Source organism: Zasmidium cellare, assembly GCF_010093935.1.
Source record: "Zasmidium cellare ATCC 36951 unplaced genomic scaffold M409scaffold_10, whole genome shotgun sequence".
Lineage (NCBI taxonomy): Eukaryota > Fungi > Ascomycota > Dothideomycetes > Mycosphaerellales > Mycosphaerellaceae > Zasmidium > Zasmidium cellare.
This window is the reverse complement of record NW_022986954.1, coordinates 223,657-241,114: the sequence shown is the minus strand read 5'-3', so window position 1 is coordinate 241,114 and position 17,458 is coordinate 223,657. Positions and strand designations below refer to the sequence as shown.

Genomic DNA, 17,458 nt, shown 5'->3' with positions numbered 1-17,458 from the left:
AGCTCCAATTGTCCATTCACCTCACATCATCAACTGCTCCAGTGCACGACAGTCCTCCACAGCCAACTCCGCACCGCCCAATGTCTTCACAGTCTCTGCAAGCACTGTGGGAGGCTTCCGCAGGCCAGCCATTCGAGCCCGCCGTCTCCAAGGACCAGCAATTCTCCATCGCTTTCTTCCTGCTGCTGGCTGCTTTCCTCCTCTCCAGCTTGTTCGGCCTCAGTACGTCCCAGGCCTCCAATGCACCAATCGCACGTGCTGACATGTGAACAGACCTCTCCCTCAAGAACATCCCCCTCTACGCTGTTCCTGCGTCTTTCGCATTCGGGTACGAAACACTGAGAACCATCAAGCGTAACGCAATGCTAATTGATCCAGCTTCGGTGCTGTCTACATGATCTGCGCTGTCGGCGTCTATGTATAGATCGCGTTCACCAAGCTCCAAACCTCGTTACCAGTCTCACAGAGACTCGACCTCCTACGCTCTGTACCGCCGGAAACCTCGCCCTGTACCATCACCAATACCCACCCGCACCCCATCGAAGCCGAAGTTTCACCCGGTAACTTCAACTCTGTTCATACTATCCTGCAGCCTGGTTGGCTTCTTCGTGGCCTTCGGCTTGACGCTGTATATTATACGCTTATATCCAGAAGCTGAGGCTTATCTGAGGCAACAGAAGATTAGAGGGTGAACAGGCATTGACGGCAATAACAGCACACTAGAACGAATCGTACACTAGCGATCCACCACCTCACACCATGGCGACGAATGCGCCCCTTTTCACTGCTGTCTCTTCATCAGCCCGTCAGATTCTCCTGCTACTCAGATGCATCTCTTTTGCCAAGAAGGCTCACGTTAGCATCTCATCCAATGGAATGCGATTCAGCACCGAAGACGGGAGCATCATGGAAGCCTTCATCTTCCTCGACAAGGCTCTATTCACGTCTTACAAGTACAACGTGCCAGACCAAGACTCCGAAGAGGCATCATCATCGCTTCCTCCTTTCGAAGTCAACTTGATGTCCCTGTTGGAGACGCTCAACATTTTCAGCATATCTGATCCGAGCACCTCGAAGCGGCCCGGCGAATATGATTCATTCGCCGCTCACCGCCTCAACCGGCATGCTGGCATCAATGCTTTCTCCAACCAAGCTCTTGGTGTGACGGGCATCTGTACCTTTTCATACGACGGCGAAGGCAGCCCTCTCAGCATCCACATGTCCGAAGCAGGAGTAACGACCACTTGCGATCTTACAACATATGAAGCAGATTCTGCCGAAGAGATTCCTTTCAACCGCGATGGGATCATTATGAGAACAGTCATGCGCTCGAGCTTCTTCTTAGATGCCATCGCAGAGCTGAGTTCGATGAGTCCGACCAATCTCACGGTCACAGCGTCACCAACGTCGCGAACTGGGACCAACCTCTCCTTCTCGGCAAGCGGCGCGCTCGGATCAGCGACGGTGGACTTCACCACGGAGGCAGACTCTGAGACTCCGGTTCTGGAAACGTTCCAATGCAACGATAAGACGTCTGCGAGCTTCAAATTCGGTCTCATCAAAGCGGCCCAAAGAGCAATGTCTTCTGCAACGAAAGTGTCACTTCGACTGGACGATGAAGGTGTGCTCAGTATGCAGTACTTGGTGGAAGTAGACGTGCCGGGCGCCGACAATGGTGTTGCTTTCGTAGACTTCCGGGTTGTGCCTTTGGTGGAAGGGGAGGACGAGAATGGTGACACGGCGAGTGATGCCTCTTCGTAGGAGAGTAAGCAGCATGGGCAGGTCTCCAAAGACAAATCGAGTATCGAAAATGAGCGCCTCGCTTCGATGGTTGAGAACAACCAAGTCATTCATGAAAGATGTCCTACCTAGAGCCGTCTGAGGTATGTTCTCATTGCGTCATGCGCTGATGTAACTTACTTTCGCTTCAACGGACGCCGGACATTGTATACTCCCCGACAGACTCCATCTTCAACCGAAAAACAAGATGTGGCAGTCCCATACCGGTGCTCCCGCGACCAGCGTTCGTTCTGCCCTATCAAGAGACTTGCGCGAAGCAACCAATAGCAAGAGCTGAATCACAGAGTTGAAGTCTTCAAAAATCGTCTACCTCGAGTGAATCTTCAAATGCTGCCCTACAATCGCTGTTCGGGCCGAACATGCCCACAACGACTTTTCTTCCTCATAGCCGGCGATTCCGTCGCTACACCGATGAGGACTCGATCTCGAAAACACCTGAACGCACGTTGGCGCCTGCAAGGGCATCCACGCGAAAATCTTCTCAAGTAATCGACCAGATCGCGTCGTCTGCGTGGATGACAATACCACGAAATGATGTATATATAGGCGAGATCATGGGCTGGCAATGGGTGCTCCATCGACACATGATCTGAAGATGATATCTTTGTTGACTTTATCCTCGCTATTGAGCGTGGTCTCTGCCATAGGTGAGTGTGGAATGTCTTGTTGTATGGCAGATGCTAATGAAAAACAGCTATCGATCGACGCATGTTGCCGACCGAGAATGATCTGACAGCCGCAAACTACTCATCCTATGCGCCCATCCAGATACAATGTCCAAAGCGAGACCAATGGGTCCGCTCAGCTGGAGGTCTCTCTGATGAAGAGACGCTATGGGTCGAAGGTCGAAAACACAAGGTTCTGGAAGGCTTGACATCGTATCTCGAGAGGCTTAACTTGAGCGACTTCGATTTGGAAACATATCTCGCACGTCTGCAACAGAATGAGGCGAATGTACCTGCGCTTGGCATGGCGATCTCCGGTGGTGCCTGGTCTTCTGCTTTGACTGGGACTGGGGCGCTGAGAGCGATTGATGACCGCTTCTCGCCTGCTGTGGAGCAGTGAGTGCTATCGCATGCCACTCAAAGATATCACCTTCGCTGACACATAACGAAGGCGTATTGGTGGCTTACTTCAATCACTGACTTACTTGGCCGGTCTCTCCGGAGGTTCCTGGCCTGTGATGGGCCTTGCAACCTACAACTTCCCTACCATCGACGCAATGGTTCATGCCTGGCATGTGGACATTTCACGGACCACAGCTACCACAGACACCGAGCACGCTGCTACAATACAGACCATGATCGAACAGATAGCTCCCAAGCACGACGCAGGCTACAGCTTATCCTACATGGACCTTCTTGGACGCATGTTCGCCTACGAGTTTGTTGAAGGTCCAAACGGTGGCATGGCTACCACGGTCTCGGGCATTGCGGAGTTGAGCAAATTCCGTGAGCACAATATGCCATTACCGCTGTGGCAGGCACCGCAGCTGGTGGCGAATGATACTTCATTCTACGGCATCCGAGTTCCGGCTGATAATGCGGCTATCTATGAGTGGACCCCATTCGAGGTTGGGAGTTGGACAGGGCCAGAGGAATTCTTCCCTACCAAGTACCTTGGGACGAAGATGTCTGATGGCTTGCCAGTTGACAACTGCGTGGTGGGATACGACAAAGCGAGCTTCATGTTGGGAATGGCAGCCGATGCCTGGAACTACTGGCTCCTCGAGGCTTACTCAAACAACACCCTCGGAAGTTTCGCCAAGCGTAACACAGAACCTCCAACCAACTCCATAACTAAAAGAGCCGGCCCACCCCTCTCCTTCCTCGACGGCATCGCCTCCCTCTTCCAACAAGCCTACGGCCTCACCCGCAACGCCTCCCTCTACGTCAACATCCCCAACCCCTTCACAACCTCCACCTCCACCGCAAACTCCACCACGACCCCCACAAACCTCACCCTCGTCGACGAATCCGAAATTCTCCAAGCCATCCCCCTCTGGGGCCTCGCGCAGCCCGCTCGCGGAATAGACTTCATAATCGCCTGGGACAGCGACGGCGACGCAGCACCCTACAGCTGGAACAACGGAACCTCCCTCTACGGAACCTACATCTATGCCAAAAACCACGGAGTGCCCTTCCCCATCGTCCCTGAGCCCGCAACGTTCATCAATAGGAACTACTCGATCCGCCCGACGTTCTTCGGCTGTGATGCGAATCTGACCACGACGAACGATACCCAGGCTCCCATCATTCTGTATTTGGGCAACGCGCCATATAGTGCGTATACGAACTACTCCGCTTTTCAGAGCGCGTTTAGCGATGAGAATATCGCGGTTATCATGACGAATGGTTTCAATCAGCTCAGTCAGGGGAATGGGACGCTCGATGCCGAGTGGCCGGAGTGTTTGGGGTGTGCGGCGATTGATCGGAGTTTGGCGAAGGTGGGGATGCAGAGGAGTGAGCAGTGTCAGAGGTGTTTGGAGAGGTATTGTTGGGATGGGGTGAGTGATGATAATGATTCGGGGATTGTTGATCCGGCCTTGATTCTCGATCCGAGTTTCTCTTTCGAGGAGTGGAATAGGACTGGACCGCAGGGTGGGGATTTTTGGGCTGAGGTTTGAAAGTTTGGGAGGGTTAGATGTAATGTGGTCGAGTACTCTGGTAGCATGTGTATTGCCGTTGCTGTTAGGCGAGCAGCATATAAACCTCATATCTACTTGCTGGTGCTTTACCATGTCGTTGCCATCCATCATGACCTGAGATCCATCCCAATTCCCCTGCAGGCGTTGACGGTCTTGTCCATCCCACAACGTGGCACCTCGAACAACTTTCTACATGCGTCCCTCGATACCCCAGTTCTTGGCAATTTAGTCGTCTATCAGGACCTGAGACGTTTCAAAGCACCCCTGAAGACGTCCATGCTCTTGGTCACACTGTTGCGTGTGATTTCAAGTACTTTCTCGCAATCCTTCCACGACATCTCGCGGCACAACACTGCCTGCTCAAGCAAAGATGCCACCAGAGTTGTCCAAATAGCGCTGATGGTTTCCCTTTCTTCAACCGCCGGTCTCCAGTTCCGTCCAGAGTGAACATATTTTGCCCAGACAACGCCAAGTGCCTGCTCCGGGATGTAGTCTGGGTGGAAGGTGACTTGTACCTGAACCGTACGCGTGTCGATGTGTTTTGCAATGAAAAGTTCGATGGCGACTATGTCGCCCACGTTTTGGACTTCTTGAAGCTCGGCGGTGAAGCGGTTGATGGCGGCCCAGGTGGGACTGCTTCGCGGAAGATTTGTTGACCAGCGAACACCCATTCTGGCGTGCATGGGCCTTTGCGTAGATTCAGCCGAATAATGTTGTCTTCTCGTGCTGCTCCTTCCCAGATGCGATTCCTTAGCTCAGATGGGAGTTCGAGGAGATGGCACTGCTGTCATGTCAGTGGAGGCATGCTGAAGAGGTCGTGTTTTCTATTCACCTTCTTGCTGTCCGAAGCGGCACGGACTTCTGCGTCGGCCATTTTGATCCGACTGAGTGGTGGTGGAGTTTCAGTATTTGCAATGTGAAGTTGAAGATGTAAGGAAGGCGCAGCTGTGTCTGTGTGCGGTCCCGTTTAAGCTCAGACTAGCGGGCCGCTCTTTCACATGCAAGCGGAAGCTACGACCCACTCGGCAGAGCCCAAGCAAAACTCGAGACTTGACGGATCACCTTTGTTGAATCGCCTCATGGGAATCCAGAGGCTGATATCGTGAAGTGAGGCAGCCAGGCTGGTGACATGGCACGGGAAATCGGAAGAATGTGAGTCAAGCAGTGGCCACGCTTGATGTCGCTTGCATTGTGTGAGCTCGATACATATCGTGAAGCAGCATCAACGCCGATTGCGTGAACAACATCATGGATACCAAACATCCTCCGCTCACTAATGTGCCTCCTCTGAAGTGACATCCCTCCTCTGGCCCAAACATTCACTCATTCAGCAGTTCACGAACTCTCGTTTCCGAAAATCTTCCCCGTAATCAAGCCGAACCCACGGTGTGAGACCTCACAGACCTTATAGAAATCCTCCCAAGACGTCGCACGGGACAATAACGCCTGCTCGAGCATCGAAGTCAGGTAAATGATGTCGATCTCTTGGGATGACTCCATCGTTGGCTTGAAATTAAACCCTCCAGAATGAACTTGTCGAATCCAAGAGATGAGGATTTCGCCCGTGACGACGAAGCCTGGCTTGACCGCGACGCGCACGCTCATTTGCGCAGTGTCGATGAAGGCTCCGAAGAGGCGTTCGATAACCCTCAAGCCGGCGATATCGTCAGGTTCGCAGATCTCGTAGGTGAACTTGTTGGTACGAAGCCAGATTGGGAAGGCTTCGGAGAAGACTTGCACGCTGACGCCTGGCCATTCGGGAGTTCGCTGACAGACAGAGTGGCGATTCAGTTGGATTTCGTCGCTTTCGAACGCTGCTTCTTCCCAGATGCGCTCACGCAGTTTGAGTGGAAGCTGGAGGAGCCGGCAAGGCTGTGAAGGGTCAGTCAGTGGCTCTGTCAAGATAGATTGTTTGATGCTTGCCTTCTTGTCCCCTGCGTTGGCCATGCTTCGTTGCTGCATGTGGCGTTGTTGTCCAGGTGTCGAGATGGAAGGTCAAGATGCGAGTGTGTTTGCTCACAAGCGTTCCAAGCTCAGGCAGCTGCCCGAAATGGCGGGTCTTCACATGCAAACGCCAGCAAACATCTTCATGACCGCACGCAGACATGTCACTATGCGTGATGATCTACTGCATCAGATCGGTGCACTGTTTGCTTCCCCGACGATCGATTTATTTCTAGTCGTGATAAGTTCTTGCCAAGACACAACTCCCCAAGGTACACGTCTGGCTCTCGCGCCGCACAACAGCATGCTCTCTACTGCTTTGAGGCTCAAGACGACAACTCAAAGCAACCAAACAGTCTCACAGCCTCGGAGATTCCCCAGTAGCATGTTCAGATCATTGACTCTACCTCGTCCCAGTCTATTTCGTGGCACCTGAACGCCAACTCCAGGCTTGCTATCATCAAGAGCGAAAACATATTGACGTTGTCCTCTCGGGGTGGAAGCCAGTATCCATCGCCGTGGAGATGCCTTTGTCAGAACTCCATAATGCTGGTACTTGGGCGAGTGCTGGCCGTCATTCGCTTTTCGAACGTGATTGTCAAGTCCATCTTCTCGGTGTGGATATGCTTGAGACACATTTGCTCGAAAGCAACAACTCGCTTGACCTCAGCATCGCTCTGCACGCAGATGGAAAATGAGTTCGATATCATCCAGAGTGGTAAGGCTTCTCTGCGGACTTGACGGCAGGCTGCTGTCCAGGCGGGCGGGCTTGTTGTATTGATAATCTCGGTACTTTCTTCATCATGCGTGGTTGCGAGCTACGGAGTTCGGCTGGCAATTTGAGAAAATAGCAGACCTGAAAGGTGAATTAGCTGTACAATGTTTTAGTTCTACAGAAAGGTATACCGGATCCTGAAATACATCTGCGCTCTCTGCCATTCTGTAATTAATCGCACTAGATATTGCAAGTAGCAGTGAAGCAACAAGCCGGGGAGGACAACACGGCAACGCGTCGACGCGTGTCTCACACAAGAACACGTGATTCTGGAGTAAAGTTCAAACGGCGAGTTTAGCCGAAAATGAGTTTGAAGGGAAGTTAGTCCCGACATCCTCATCGTATGCATCGTCGCTTCGAATGAGGAGTCAGCTTGCGTGTGCCAGAGATGAAAAATACATCATTGTAAGCTTCGTGGAGGCATCTTCACGATACTAACGACCCAAGTACTGTATAACTCGTCTCAGGAAACTTCTCAATCATGATCTCCGGACTTGCCCACGTAAACCTCACGGTTCCAGAAGGAACGCTGAGCCAAGCCGATGCATTCTACGGACAGACATTGGGCCTCACTGCAAGAGCAGTACCGGAGAGGCAGAGAGGTACATTGGCATGGTATAGGTCAATCCAGTGATCAGAAGAAGATCCGTCACTGAAAGTATTCAAAGGTTTGACATCGGCGACTCCGGCCAGCAAATCCACATCGCCTTCGGCCCCAACGAGCTGAAATCTTCACGACATCCATGTTTTCGACTCGAATCGCCTGAAGCACTCCTTGCGCTGCGGCAGAGGATCTGGGAACACCATGTCAAAGGCGACGATGCAGCGCCCAGAGAAGCAGATCAGCCTGGAGAGACGAACAGCGGAGCTCAGGGGAAGGAGTACCCTCAGAGGTTCTTTGCTCGCGATTATGCTGGGAATAGGCTTGAGTTCAGTCTGTGAGGCGTCGTTACTTTCGAGACAGAATCACTCAGAGGAGCTGCGGTGCATGTATGCTCGAATGCAGAATGGACGTGGTTGAGCTCATATGAGTGTACGAAGTTAGGAAAGTACCGCTCAAATGACCTTGATGGATATGGCATATTAACTTCTTGACTTCACATTGAACTTGGATTCCTGCTTTCCAGCACTAATTGTCTTCACACAGCAAGACGCAAGCTGCTCACTCAAACAGCCGCCCTACACCTTCCACTTTCGCCTTGATGTACAACACAGCTGGTATCAAGCCAAAAGAGGCACGCTCGTCCGCAAGACCGTCCTCCTAGTGCACGACTGTGATGTCAATAGGACACAACTACAACGCCCTTCGCCGACTGGAAATGCTCGAGTGGCGGGGTAGACTGCTCAGTCGACAGCTCACATGTTACTCAGCAGACGTAAAGGTACAACAGATAAGAAGATGAGCTGCTGCTGATACCAGGTCCTCAATCCAACTGACCCCGAAGACAAAGAACCAGAAGACACCAAGATGACCAAGTCCAACACCGAAGACTTCGGCTGGACAGCCGTCCCTCGCAACCGATCCAACATCCCCTCCTCGCAAGAAGCCCAACCATCCAACATCTCAGCGACTTCGGAACCATCTGGCCAAAAACCAAGATCGTCGAATCCGCCACAAACTACGCCAAAGAAACCCTCCCCAAAGAGACATTCAACCACAGCCTCCGAGTCTACTGCTACGGCCACACAATCGTAACCCAGCACTTCCCCTCCTGGATCACAACCTCCACCAAATCCGCCTTCTTCGAAACCTGGGCGCTGACTTGTCTCTTCCACGATATCGCCACGACGCCTGCGAATCGCAACACCACGCATTTGAGTTTTGAGTTCCAAGGGGGTTTGATCGCTCTGCAGCAACTTCAGAGCTTCGGCGCGCCAGTGGCGCAGGCGGAGAGTGTCTGCGAGGCGATTATTCGACATCAGGACCCTGGCGAGACGGGGACGATTTCGAGGATGGGGCAGTTGGTGCAGATTTCGACGGAGGTTGGTGAGTGAGACGCAGCCAACCAGCCAACCAGTCGATTGTAAGAACCTTCGTGACAGAGCTGACGTTTCGCATGAATAGACAACATGGGCTATCAACCCCATCTCATCCACAAAGACGTCATCCCCCAAGTCGTCAAACAACATCCGCGCCTCAATTGGTCTTCCTGCTTCTCCGGCACAATCGAGGAGGAAATCGCCGCGAAACCCTGGTGCCACACGACCGCGTTGGAAGGGTTCGCGAAGGCGGTTGCGGGGAATGAACTCATGCATCCTTACGATTAGTTTATATAGCTAGCTCGTTGATACCGTCGTTATAGTTATCATGCATGATCAACCAACGTCACGCTCCCCATCTTCCCCTCCCAACTCCCACCCCCAATCGTCTTCAAAGGCGCGACCACGGCCATCCGCACCCAGGCGAAGCTCTCGCCGTTGACGCCGACTTTGGTGAGGAATTCCATTTCGGTGCCGTTGTTGACGGAGAAGAACGTCTGGTTGCCGCGGCCGATCAGGCTGGCGTCGACCCATTGTCCGACGGGGAGGCTGTAGTTCAGAGCGAAGGCGTTTCCGGCGGAGACGAGCATGATTTGGGAGGAGGAGCCGTTTCCTGAGCGGAGCTCGCTGTCTGGGCCTGTGAAGAGGGGGCCGGGCGTTTGGGAGGTTTGTTTGAGGGTGAAGGAAAGGGTATAGTCGTTACCCTTGGATGTGAGAGGTGTGGTTACTGCGCAGCCATTTGTGAATTTGAGGGCGCCGTTCGCGATGCTGCAAGACGTGTTGGCGTTGTAGTTGTTCCCGGAGAGATCTCTGATGCCGTTGCCCGGGTGTCCGTGGTGGCCCCCTCCCCATCCCTGTCCATATGGCTGAGGCTGATGGCCGGCTCCAAACTTGTAGCTTAGGATCGTCGAGGACTTTGAGCGTACAGTTCGGTCGAGATTCTGAGCAGGGGCCGCAGCTTGCAGGGTCGGATAGATCGAGTCGTACTGCTCTTCTGTGATCTTTCCGCCCCACTGCTTATCAGCGAGCGCTGGTAGGTAGTATCTGAACGGATTGTATGCCTCTAGATAAGTGGAAGTATTCGGTCCGTAGTCGTTCCACTGCGCGGCGATGTGTCCAACAACGTAAGGCGAGTCTCGTGGAGGATTGTTGGTGGCATTGGTCTGATCGAAGATGTTTGGAGACCATGCTGAGCCATCTGGGTTACCGTGGAAGATGCGGGTCTTGTTAAGTTCTTGGGGGTAGCTCGTCGAGTACTTCTGGACGATGTAGAATTGGTCGTCTGAGTTGATCACGTTGTATCCCTTTTTGCTGGGAAGGAGTTAGCCCGCTCCCTTACGAAGCGTGCGTCGTTTACTCACATGTAATCAAAGTACGGATTGTCCTCGAAGAACTCCCAATGTTGCACTGTGACATCCTTGCTGATGTTGTTCGTGTAGTTGCTCATCGGCGGGAAAGTGCCCTAAGGACCATTAGCATCGTTCAGAAGACCGTCTTCGAGATCCGCCTACCCATATACGAATGCTCTTCCCAGACTCCTGCTTGATATATTCATCGAGAGCAATGACAAAGCGGTTGTACTCAGCAACCAGAGCGCTACCTGAAAGTCAGTCCCCATCAACGACAAAGCGACTTAATACTGCACTTACTTCTTCGTCAAAGCAGCATCAACATATTCATCCGCACCTACAGCACAACATCAGCAACCCAACTCTCTCACTTCCTCATCACACTGAACCTATCTCACCAATATGCACAACCTTACTATGAAACCAAGGCAACATCGTCTTCCAAATCGTCTCCATCTGCGGAATCGTCTCCGGATACGAAATATTCAGCAAATCCCGACTCGTCTCAATCGCCAACTCGGGCTTCCACTGCGTAATCACAAGCGCATGCCCCGGCGCCTCAATCTCCGGAATAATCGTAACGCCCCTCGCCGCACAGCTCTGCTGAATCTCATCGAACTGCTCTCGCGTGTAGGACTCGTTGCGGCGTTTGTTCAGGCCCGCGAGGGCGGGATCGTCGGACCATGGGCGGAAGGCGGCGTAGAGTTCCATTTGGCGCTCGTAGGAGTAGATGTCGACGTTGTTGTAGAGGTTGTCGGAGAGGTGCACGTGGAAGGTGTTTTGCTTCCAGTAGGACATCCAGCTGCACATTTCGATGAGGAACGAGGGTGGGTAGTAGTGGCGGCCGGCGTCGAGCTGGGTGATATGTCAGTCAGGTCGGTCTTCAATTTTTGAGGACGAATGACTTACGAAGACACCTCGCGTGTTCCATCCCGGACTATCAACACCGCTGCCCACAGCAATCTTGGCTCCATTCAAACTCGCCTGCTGCAGAATCGTCCTCGTTCCCCACCAAACCCCCAAAGGACTCGCTCCAGCAACCACAATCCTATCATTCTTCACCTCAATCTTATAAGCCTCCGAAGTCCACCTCCCCGCCACATCCTTGAACTCGCTATTATTCCCAATCGTCAAGAAGATCGACTCCGGCACGCTTCGGCTGCCAGACTGTACGCCTAAGTATCTTCCATAGAGCTTGTTATGGTCTTGAGCGAATGTCTGTACGAATTCGTTAAGGGTCGGTGGGATGAGTGTCCAGCCGTTGTCGTCTTTGGTCTGGGCGTATCTGCTGTCGACGATGATGCTTTGAATGCGAGTCAAGTCTAGCGATTGGTTTCCCTTCGAAGCAGTAAAGGGTACAGTAGGCAGACCAACGAGATCAGCCTGCACGAGCGTTGAGCTCAAGCAAAGCGCCGCAGCGAACAACCGCTTCAATACAGCCATAACGATGCTGGAGGTAAAAAACTGCTCGACAGAGAGACTATCATTGAGAAACTCGGCGAGTACAAGTGCTCAAGTAAACACCCTCGCATCCTTCTCTCCCACGAGATGTCACCGTACCAGCGGGGTCCCTGAGACGAGATAAAAGAGCTCGCCTGCTGCACGAACATCATCATCATACCTCAAGCGGTACCTGCGTCGTGGCGTAGCATTGGAGTGGGGTGAGGTTGAAGCCAAAATCAAGCTCAAAGCTTCCATGGCACTTTAGCCGAGAAGATCAACGACCCGGTAGGAGATAAGCCGCGTGCCGATGTACAGTAGTGTGAGAGGAGAGATAGGCCAGAGATTCGAAGTAACGTAGAGCAGGCCACTGAATGTTTCGATGGTCTCTTGGGATGTCACGAGTTGGTGTAACGGTGATTCTGGTGTTAGGCGAACAAGTGTTTGCTACTGTACACTCTTAGTCGTACATGTAACCGTACAAGCAACAAAGCATCGTGGACATTACCGTGAGACCTGTCTGGATCTCGTCCAGGCAATTCTTACGACACCTTGGGTTCCACGCTCTGACTTCCTTCTTCCATCGCTTACTCCGCCGTCTTACCCATGACCGCATCCCTCGCAACATTGAACAGAGGCAGGATGTCCGTCCACAGCTTGTACTGATGAACGCCCTGTCCGACCAGGGGCTCCAGTCCAGGCACAGTCCTCCAACCACTCTGGGCCGCCAACTCCATCAACTGCGTCACGGAAGGCTTGTATGCCATCTCCAGCAGCACTTTGCCAGCATTGCCGCCTGTGACACCCGCTGCGTTCGAAGATGTAGCGCCAACGTTGAATATAACCTTCAAGATCGACTCTAGGCCTGAGTCGATGGGCAAGTCCCCTGGAATCGTCCCAATTGCAACGACAGGCTGCTTATCAGCTGGAATCGATTGGGCTTCTTCCTCGCTCGAAAGCAGCTGAATATTGTAGTCGGCCGAGAAGCTTTGCGTGAGGATTGAGAGCTTCGACTTGTTGCGGCCAACGAGGTAGATCGGGCTGTAGCCCATCTCCTTCAGTGCGTAGATCGCAGCGCGAGAAGTGCCACCTCCGCCAACGACCATGGCAGAATCGTGGAACACGCCAGCGGTGCCGTTCGCGCCGGCGTTGCGGAGGGCTAGCACCATGCCTTGCCAGTCCGTGTTGTGGCCGGTCAAGATTGTCCTGCCAGAGCCGTCCTTGGAAGGCACAATGGTATTGACAGCCCCGATCGTCTTTGCGGCAGGGTTAATAACATCCAACAGATGCATGATATCGAGCTTCAACGGAATGGTGACGCTCGCTCCTCCAAAATCTGGCGAACGGATGATGTCTTTGACGTCCTCAGCCCTGTCGGTCTCGAACAAGCCGTACTCGTGAGGTAGACCTGTGAGCTGGAACAGATGGTTATGCATCGCAGGGCTTCGACTATGGGCAATGGGACGTCCAAAAATGTAAAACTTCTTCGCCTCGATGTACGCAACCAGCCCCAAAACTTTCCTGATTTCAGCGGCGGAGAGCTGGCCAGGAGCAGCTTTCGAGGGCAAGGCTGGGTGCGAGACGGGAGTCATGAACCCATTGTTGACACGGCTCATCTTGCCCTTCTCTCCCATGTTCATAGTGATGAGGAGCGTTCTGGGATGGGTCTGGGCGACCCACTTCTTGAAAGCCTTGAGGTCGTCGTTGTCGTCGAAGCTCTTAGCAACACCAACAAGCTTCACGATATCGCCGTACTCTCTTGCAGCATCGAAATGTGGTAGCCAATCTTCCGCCCCATTGGCCCAGGAAAGCGTTCCCTTGGGGTCGTGGTGCGATGCGATGATGGTGCACATCTTACGGTGGTTCAATACGTATTCTTTGACCTCGTGCGAGCTTGTGAGCTCGAGATCAACAAAGTCGAATCCCATACGCAGCCCAACGGCGTAGAGCGCGATCGCCCTTTCCGAATCGTCATCGGGGAACTTTCCACCTTGCGATACTGATCGTAGCGTGAAGATCAGAGGCAGCATCGAAGATGAGCGCAACAACGCCACCTGCTCGGTTAAAAAGTCTGGTGTAGGCAATCCATCAGGTGACTTGGGGTCAACGAGCAGGTCGACCCTCAGCTCGATCGCATCGACACCCACTGTGACCTCAGGCAGGATGGGGGCGACGTTCTGGATTGAAGGTGTTGTCAAGGCGACGAAGAAAGATTGCTCCTTCTTCTGTATCTTCTGAACGGCGCCGCTCCTGCCAGTCATGGTGTTGAGGAAGCGGGTGAAATCGTCCAGAGGGCTTGTCCAACCGACAATCGCTGCAGACTCGTCCACAGTCTGCGAGTGGTAGTGGAGGTTGCTGCACTCTTCAAACCACGGCTTGCGGCGAAGGTACACACCCATCATGTCCTCAACGTAAGCTGGTCTAGTCTTGTCGATGTTGAGGAAGTCCATGACAGCCTTCACATCACGCGTGACGTAGAGGACCATGCCCTCGTTTTGCCAGTCTTTGAGTAGTTCTCGCGCTTCAGGAGTCTCGACAACGCCGCCGCCCGTCGCGAAGATATGGCCATTAGGCCTGTCTTTCATGCATCGCCTGAGAAGAGCAAGTTCTCTCCGCCTGAATCCTGCCCAGTCGTTATCTTTGAGCATTTCAGGTATACTCATTCCCTCTTGTGCTTCAAGCTCAGTATCCATGTCCACAAGCGGCCAGCCTAGTATCCTAGATGCCCAACCACCTGTCGTCGTCTTGCCAGCTCCACGCATGCCAATGATGAAGATGGACTTCTTCACTTCCCGGTGTAAATAAGTGCCACTGACTCCTTTCACGAGCAATGGGCGCTTGACACCGTTTGCACCATTGGTGAGCGAGCCGTTCAGATGCTGCTCTTCCTGCTCGACACCCTCAAGTTGCACGCCAAAGATCTGATGCAGTTGATCCCACCAACCCGGCCAGGTCTTGCCGACACATTCGCGTTCTTCGATCAGCGTGCCTTCAGGCGCAACTGTAGCAAGAACACTGAAGCTCATGGCTACACGATGGTCGTCGTAGCAGTCAATGCCGTGTTTTGGCGCCGAAATGTCCAATCCCCTGCCATCGATCTCAATGCCATCGTCCAGCTCACGGCATGTGACACCGAACTTGGCCAGCTCGTCGTACATGGCCTTTATTCGATTGCACTCTTTCTGTCTCTGGTTAGCGATTCCAACGATTCTCGTAGTTGCGCCATGCTTGTTGGGTTTGGCTACAGCCGCGAGAACAGAGGCGGTCAGGAATGCATCAGTCATGGGCTCCATATCGACCTCTGGCAGTGGCTGAAGTTCGCCAACTGGTGGCCCAGTGACAGTCGTGCTGGTCTCTGTCTGCTGCACGGTGCACCCCATTGGTCTCAGCACATCCACGGCAAAACGAGCGTCTCCTTGAAGAGACGCGGATCCAATGTTGGGTACAGTACACTTGGTGCCAGTGATGGCAGCCACTGCAAGAGGATAAGTCGCACTGCTGGCATCGCTCTCAACCTCGTAGTCAGCTGGGTTCCGGTACGGTTGTTTTGGAACGTGGTAGACGTTCGGCTCAGTCTTGCTTCTGGTGACGTGCACACCGAAGTCCGCCATCATAGCGATAGTCATGTCGATGTATGGCTGGCTGATGACCTTGTCGCCCACTAGTCGCAGCGTGACTGGCTTCTTCGCATATGGTGCGCACATGAGGATGGACGAGACGTATTGGGACGAGACTTTGGCAGTCAGCTCGATGTCGCCGCCTTCGAATCCACCAATTGCAGCAATTCGTAGCGGCAGACTCTGGCTTCCAGGCTGGCCGAGATACTCGATGTCCACGCCATTGGTCCGCAGTGCATCGACAAGGGGTCCTTGGGGTCGTTCTTGCATGCGTGCATTGCCAGTGAGAACAGTATGCGAAGCTTCAGCGGAGGATTGAGCCAGTGTCAAGGCAGTCGTCAAGAAGCGTGATGCGGTGCCAGCGTTGCCGATGTAGATCTCGTCCTTCGATGCCTTGAGCGCACCGCCATTGCCATTGAGCACTAACACACGACCTTCCTCCTCCCAGCCGTATGTTGCTCCGCCAAGCTTGGCAATGGCGGACAGCATGAACTGAGTGTCGTCTGAATGTAGCAAGTTGGTGATCTTGCATTTGCCTTGACCCAACGCAGCCAGCAATAGCACACGATTTGAGATGCTTTTGCTTCCGGGGGGTTTGCAAGATACATCCAACGAATCTGGTACGCCAGGCCTGACCCGAATTGAAGGGCATAGTACGATGCGAATGTCCTTGTCTGCAACTTTCGTTGCCTGTGGTTCGTAGCATTTCCCAATCGCCGAGAGCAAAACAATCTTCTTCTTCGACCCAGCGTTCTTCTTGTCCACTGCCATGCGCCTGAGCAACTCGTCTGCTCTGCACTTCTTTTTCGTCTTCTTCGTGATGAACTTGTCAGTCACAGCAGTAGGAAGACCGTAACTTGCAATGCATTTCGAAAGCCTGGCAACTGCACCGGGTGTAAGGACTCCAAGGTATCTCGCAAGCTCTGCCTCCTTGACCATTCCCACCGCGACGGACTCTCCGTGAAGAATCTCGGGCGTGAGTATGGCCTCGTAAGCATGACCGATTGAATGCCCGAAGTTGAGCAGATTTCTCAAACCACCTTCTCGCTCGTCGCTGCTCACGACCTCAGCCTTGACTCTCGCAGAACCCAGCACAATTCTCTTGAAGATCTCTTCGATGCCAGCAAAGCGTCCATCGCCTAGAGGCTTCTCCAAGGCCGCCATGATCACATCTGCGTTCTCTTCCAATCTCTCAAACTCCGCCTCGTCCCAGATGGCAGCAGTCTTGACTACCTCCGCCATCCCGTTGCACACCTGCCTCTTGTCCAGCGTTTCCAAGAAAGCGAGATCAATGTATATCCTCTCGGGCTGCCAGAAAGCTCCAACCAGATTCTTTCCCATGGGCACATCAATGGCGGTTTTGCCACCAATAGAGCTGTCCACCATGGCCAACAAGCTCGTTGGAATCTGCACGAAGCGCACACCGCGCATGTACGTCGCAGCCACGAATCCGATCAAATCGCCCATGACACCTCCACCTAGCGCGAGGATGACTGTATCCCGAGTACATCCTTGCGTGAGCAGCCAGTCCTCGATCTCAGCTTTTGTCTTTCTGCCTTTCGACTCCTCCCCAGGTCTCACTCTGTCGTAGATCAGAAGTCTAGCTTCCTCTTCAGTCTTGCCCAATTTCGACCTCGCCTTCTCAAAAGCGCTCTTGAAGTCTGGGACGTAATTTAATTGGGCGAGGTTCGTGTCGCAGATGAGGACGTAAGTAGAGGAGACGACGTTGTTTAGCAGATCTTCTGCGGCGTAAGTTGGCCAGAGTTTGTAGTCGACGACGATGCTCTCCTTGCCCAGAATTGGGACTTTGATGGCCGACGAGGCCCCATTCGTCGTCGCCATGCTGGTATTACGACCTCGATTTCGAGGTGTAAAGGTTTGTGAAGTGGTTCAGAGTCTTTCTTTT

At 53.2% G+C, this 17,458-nt stretch overlaps 8 protein-coding genes across 8 annotated transcripts; 5 read left to right on the top strand and 3 right to left on the bottom strand.

Moving 5' to 3' along the window:
• Positions 1–80: 80 nt before the first annotated feature.
• M409DRAFT_20432 (uncharacterized protein) lies at positions 81–424 on the top strand (the record flags this gene model as incomplete). The annotated part of the gene is made up of 3 exons (XM_033805390.1): positions 81–222; positions 274–328; positions 379–424. The coding sequence occupies 3 exons, from the start codon at positions 81–83 to the stop codon at positions 422–424; spliced, it is 243 nt and encodes an 80-aa protein (XP_033670098.1).
• Positions 425–759: 335 nt separating this feature from the next.
• Positions 760–1,761, top strand: M409DRAFT_20431 (uncharacterized protein; the record flags this gene model as incomplete). Its single annotated transcript, XM_033805389.1, has 1 exon — positions 760–1,761. The coding sequence occupies one exon, from the start codon at positions 760–762 to the stop codon at positions 1,759–1,761; it is 1,002 nt and encodes a 333-aa protein (XP_033670097.1).
• Positions 1,762–2,508: 747 nt separating this feature from the next.
• On the top strand, positions 2,509–4,426 carry M409DRAFT_36163 (uncharacterized protein; the record flags this gene model as incomplete). The annotated part of the gene is made up of 2 exons (XM_033810507.1): positions 2,509–2,861; positions 2,917–4,426. The coding sequence occupies 2 exons, from the start codon at positions 2,509–2,511 to the stop codon at positions 4,424–4,426; spliced, it is 1,863 nt and encodes a 620-aa protein (XP_033670096.1).
• A 586-nt stretch (positions 4,427–5,012) lies between these two features.
• On the bottom strand, positions 5,013–5,321 carry M409DRAFT_20429 (uncharacterized protein; the record flags this gene model as incomplete). The annotated part of the gene is made up of 2 exons (XM_033805388.1): positions 5,013–5,228; positions 5,280–5,321. 2 exons carry the CDS (start codon positions 5,319–5,321, stop codon positions 5,013–5,015), a joined length of 258 nt encoding a protein of 85 aa, XP_033670095.1.
• A 653-nt stretch (positions 5,322–5,974) lies between these two features.
• Positions 5,975–7,089, top strand: M409DRAFT_52480 (uncharacterized protein; the record flags this gene model as incomplete). Its single annotated transcript, XM_033812089.1, has 3 exons — positions 5,975–6,130; positions 6,276–6,663; positions 6,809–7,089. 3 exons carry the CDS (start codon positions 5,975–5,977, stop codon positions 7,087–7,089), a joined length of 825 nt encoding a protein of 274 aa, XP_033670094.1.
• Positions 7,090–7,647: 558 nt separating this feature from the next.
• On the top strand, positions 7,648–8,108 carry M409DRAFT_64950 (uncharacterized protein; the record flags this gene model as incomplete). The annotated part of the gene is made up of 2 exons (XM_033816302.1): positions 7,648–7,781; positions 7,835–8,108. 2 exons carry the CDS (start codon positions 7,648–7,650, stop codon positions 8,106–8,108), a joined length of 408 nt encoding a protein of 135 aa, XP_033670093.1.
• Positions 8,109–9,472: 1,364 nt separating this feature from the next.
• Positions 9,473–11,938, bottom strand: M409DRAFT_20426 (glycoside hydrolase family 20 protein; the record flags this gene model as incomplete). The annotated part of the gene is made up of 6 exons (XM_033805387.1): positions 9,473–10,457; positions 10,508–10,608; positions 10,658–10,742; positions 10,796–10,832; positions 10,894–11,350; positions 11,405–11,938. 6 exons carry the CDS (start codon positions 11,936–11,938, stop codon positions 9,473–9,475), a joined length of 2,199 nt encoding a protein of 732 aa, XP_033670092.1.
• A 584-nt stretch (positions 11,939–12,522) lies between these two features.
• On the bottom strand, positions 12,523–17,394 carry M409DRAFT_20425 (uncharacterized protein; the record flags this gene model as incomplete). Its single annotated transcript, XM_033805386.1, has 1 exon — positions 12,523–17,394. The coding sequence occupies one exon, from the start codon at positions 17,392–17,394 to the stop codon at positions 12,523–12,525; it is 4,872 nt and encodes a 1,623-aa protein (XP_033670091.1).
• Between the last annotated feature and the right edge of the window lie 64 nt (positions 17,395–17,458).